The sequence below is a fragment of the Nicotiana tabacum genome, chromosome 14 (genome assembly GCF_000715075.1).
Source record: "Nicotiana tabacum cultivar K326 chromosome 14, ASM71507v2, whole genome shotgun sequence".
Lineage (NCBI taxonomy): Eukaryota > Viridiplantae > Streptophyta > Magnoliopsida > Solanales > Solanaceae > Nicotiana > Nicotiana tabacum.
This window is the reverse complement of record NC_134093.1, coordinates 2523056-2527040: the sequence shown is the minus strand read 5'-3', so window position 1 is coordinate 2527040 and position 3985 is coordinate 2523056. Positions and strand designations below refer to the sequence as shown.

The 3985-nt window shown below is 32.8% G+C and overlaps 1 protein-coding gene across 1 annotated transcript; it reads left to right on the top strand.

Annotated features, from left to right (window-relative positions):
• Window positions 1–522: 522 nt before the first annotated feature.
• Window positions 523–3247, top strand: LOC107811171 (anthocyanidin 3-O-glucosyltransferase 2-like). Its single transcript, XM_075229207.1, has 2 exons — window positions 523–1501; window positions 2289–3247. The coding sequence occupies exons 1-2, from the start codon at window positions 609–611 to the stop codon at window positions 2830–2832; spliced, it is 1437 nt and encodes a 478-aa protein (XP_075085308.1). The 5' UTR covers window positions 523–608; the 3' UTR covers window positions 2833–3247.
• Window positions 3248–3985: the final 738 nt, after the last annotated feature.

Genomic DNA, 3985 nt, shown 5'->3' with positions numbered 1-3985 from the left:
TTTCATGGTATTCCTATTTATCCTATGATTGTTGTTGTGATACTAATATTGTCTCCCTTTTTGCCCCTTTTGTCTTTTTATTTTTTTGAGCCGAGGGTCTTTCGAAAACAACCTCTCTACTCCTTCGGGGTAGGGGTAAGGTCTGCGTACACACTACCATCCCCAGACTCCATTAATGGGATTTTACTGGGTTGTTGTTGTTGTTGTTGTTGTAGTATTAAATATAGAATTGTGCAAGAATATTAAACAAAAAGTAAAGATATCGTATAAATAAATAAAAAATCATATCATTCCTTTATCTTTTGTGGTTAGATTAATTTCTTTTAATCACATTACACATATGTACGTCTCATAATTAGTGCCCTATCAATTCATATTAGTGTTACTAGCCAAGACTTTTCTTACCTAAGGACTTGTCAAAATTTTAGATACATGTATTCTTTGAAGTTTGAAACTTCAAATTTCCATTTGTAAAAATATCCCTACTTCCTTTCAACTTCTAGTCATGAGATATTTATATAGACTCTAAATATTCTACCCATCGATAAATTAACAACAATCAAGTCTCTGTCTAACAAATCACCCTTAGGAAAATACTCCATACCAAGATGAATGAACTAATTTTCATTCCTTTAGCAGGATTAGGTCACCTCGTATCAGCCATCGAATTTGCAAAACTCATTCTAAATAGAGATGAAAATAATCTTTGCATCTCTGTTCTCATCATGAAACTTCCCTTAGACTATGGCGTTCAAAACTTCATTCAGTCTCTCACTTCTCAACCCCGTTTGAAATTCATCGATATTTCCTTAGACGAAAAAACATCTTCTGGATTCTTGAATAACCACGAGAGATTCGTCTATGATTTCATCGATGGTCACAAATCAAACGTACGAGAATATGTTCAAAACATTCCTCGTCTTGCTGGTTTCGTGCTTGACATGTTTTGTACCTCGATGATTGACATAGCCAACGAATTTAACGTTCCGAGTTATATTTACTTTGCTTCAAATGCTGCTTTTCTTGGCTTATGTCTTCATTTTCAAGCTCTAAGAAATGAGCAAAATTTAGACACGTCTAAGTACGTGAACTCTGATGAGGAATTATCAATTCCATGTTTTAAAAATCCATGTCCTACTAAAGTTTTGCCTAAGCATTTATTAGATTCAAGACTTGCTTCAACATTGTTTTTTGATGGAATTCGTCGATTTAAAGAAACTAAAGGGATTATTATTAACACTTTTTTCGAGCTTGAACCTTTTTCTCTTCAGACTATATTGGATTCTGAGATTGTTCCAACAATTTATCCAGTTGGTCCAGTGGTTAGTTTTGCAAAAAGTGGTCATTTTCGAAATAATCCGTCCGAAATTGAAAGTATTATGGAGTGGTTAGATGAGCAACCAGATTTATCTGTAGTGTTTTTGTGCTTTGGTAGTATGGGAAGTTTTGAAGCAGAGCAAATCAAAGAAATAGCAATTGCAATGGAGCATTGTGGTCAAAGGTACTGTTAAGTTATAAGGCGTCGCACTCGTGTCGGATTCTTCGACAAAGTAATAATTCTAGAGTATCCGACGCGAGTACAGTAACTTTGTTTGTGAAATAAAGTGGTTGTTTAGAATAAGCTTGATCTTTGTTCTATAGATACAAAAATATCCTATGAGCGACTATGAAAAAAATATTATGTTGCTCGAACTCTCCTAAAATGTGATCGGGTGCGTGTCAGATCTTCCAAAAGTAGTGCAATTTTGGAGGATCCAACATGAGTGAGGCAACATTTTGGAGAGTCTGCGCAACATAGAAAAAATCTACAGTATACATATAGGTCCCTTTTTTAAATAAAAAAAAAAATTCATCCACCCGGTCTTTCACCTTCCATTTATTAATCTCAAAAGAAAAAGTACAAGTAACAGGGCGATGCCTTACCTTACTATCTTTACGTAGGTTTTATTGTACGTCCAGAAGGAATTTATCTGAATTTCCTAATTAGTATACGGGCAGTATCTCTTTTAACGAAAACTATTTTTACGCCTAAAAAACTTTCGTTAATTCGATTTAATCCAATTGTTATTTTCTAACCGGTTCTTGTAATTAGTATACGAGCAATATCTCTTTTAAGAAAAAATTATTTTCACGCCTCAAAAAATTTCTATAATTCGGTTTAGTTATATTGTTATTTTCTAACAAGTTCTTGTAATTAGATACTAGCAATATCTCTTTTAAGGAAAGTTATTTTCACGCCTCAATACCTTTCTATAATTCGATTTTATTTTATTATTATGTTCTAACAGGTTCTTGTGGTCTTTAAGAAGATCTCCACCAAAGGGAAAAATAGATATACCAAGCAATTACAACAACTTTGAAGAAATTTTGCCAAAAGGGTTCTTGGAAAGAACAAAAGGAATAGGAAAAGTGATAGGATGGGCACCACAAGTAGCAATATTATCTCATAAATCAGTAGGAGGATTTGTGTCACATTGTGGGTGGAATTCTATACTAGAAAGTGTATATTTTGGTGTGCCAATTGCAACTTGGCCACTCTATGCAGAACAACAAATGAATGCATTTTTATTGGTTAAAGAATTGGGACTTGCTAAGGAGATTAGGATGGATTATGTTGTTGATTTTGAGGGGAAAGATAATCAAGTTGATATTGTGAGTGCTGAAGAAATTGAAGGGGGTTTACAAAGATTGATGGTAAAAAGTGGAGAGAATGAAGTGAGGAAAAAAACAAAGGAAATGAAGGAGAAAAGTAGAGTAGCTATGGTGGATGGTGGATCATCTTATAACTTCCTTGGACTTCTAATTAATGATGTAATTACAAATATTTCTTAACAATAACAACGTATCAGTCGTATACAAGTTGGAATGAGCTATATGAGTGAATTTGGGGTCTTAACTCATAAAAAACAACAACAAAGAGATGGTGTTTGAGGAGATATGCACTATTATTGGGTGAAGTTGATGTCCATCTGCTTTGAAAATGGATTGTTTTTATGTGCACTATAGAATTAAAGATGTAAAATGTCGATGGTCTATCGGAAACAGCTTCTCTACCCTTCTAGGGGTAGGGGTAAGGCTACGAATATCTTACTCTTCCCAGACTCCACCTGAGGGAAACTACTGGGTTTGTTATTATTGTTGTTATTGTTGTTGTTGTTGTTGTTGTTATTGTTGTTGTTGTTTTTGCTGCTGCACTATCAATGTAACCTATTAGAGCAAGAATGAATTTGTTGTATTTTTTATGTTACCAAGACAGTTATATATTGCAGTAGATCATCCTAACTTAATGGTTTATAAAATTGCACTGACACAAAATTTAATTTTTTTTAAATAAAAAAATACTATCGGATTGCTCCTCTGTGAAGGTCGCTAATATTTTTCAATCTTGAAGCGAGGAGGTCAAAGTAATTGACAAATATGATGTTTAACAAAATAACTAATGATTTTCTAATTACATTGCTTAAAATTCTAATTTCATAAGTATTAACTATATCCTACAAATAAGAATGGCAAACCTTTCATAAAATATTAAGGAGAAAAAATGGACTTTCATACAAAATGCATATTAAATAAGCTCAATAACCAAAATATTGAACTCGCACAGGCTCTTAGAAAAACTTGCTAACATGAAAAATAATATAACAAAAACATGACCATGATAACAATGAAAATATAAAATGAATAAGATCTTTACTCAATAGTAGGTTATTTTATTCTTTATAATATCGTCGCGATAAAACTTTCTCCACCTTTATTCAAAATTTTCGAGCTTGAGGTCTAAATATAGAAAGAAAAAATATATTTGGCACCTTAGTGGTTCTTCCTTGCACGAATTTGAGACATTATTTTTTTGCAAGAGTTTTGCAAGAGAAACTTGTGTGTTTGTGTTAATTCTAAGTAGGGGTGTTCATGGTTCGGTTTGAATCTGTTTTTTCCTAAAAAAGAACCAAATCAAGTAAGTTGGTTTTTTAAATTTTGGAACCAA

What these genes read in the sequence shown, in the direction of transcription:
- LOC107811171 (XM_075229207.1), top strand. Translation starts at nt 609, where the DNA reads ATGAATGAACTAATTTTCATTCCTTTAGCAGGATTAGGTCACCTCGTA. An exon ending in ATGGAGCATTGTGGTCAAAG is followed by an intron (nt 1,502 to 2,288) that starts GTACTGTTAAGT and finishes ATGTTCTAACAG; the next exon opens with GTTCTTGTGGTCTTTAAGAA.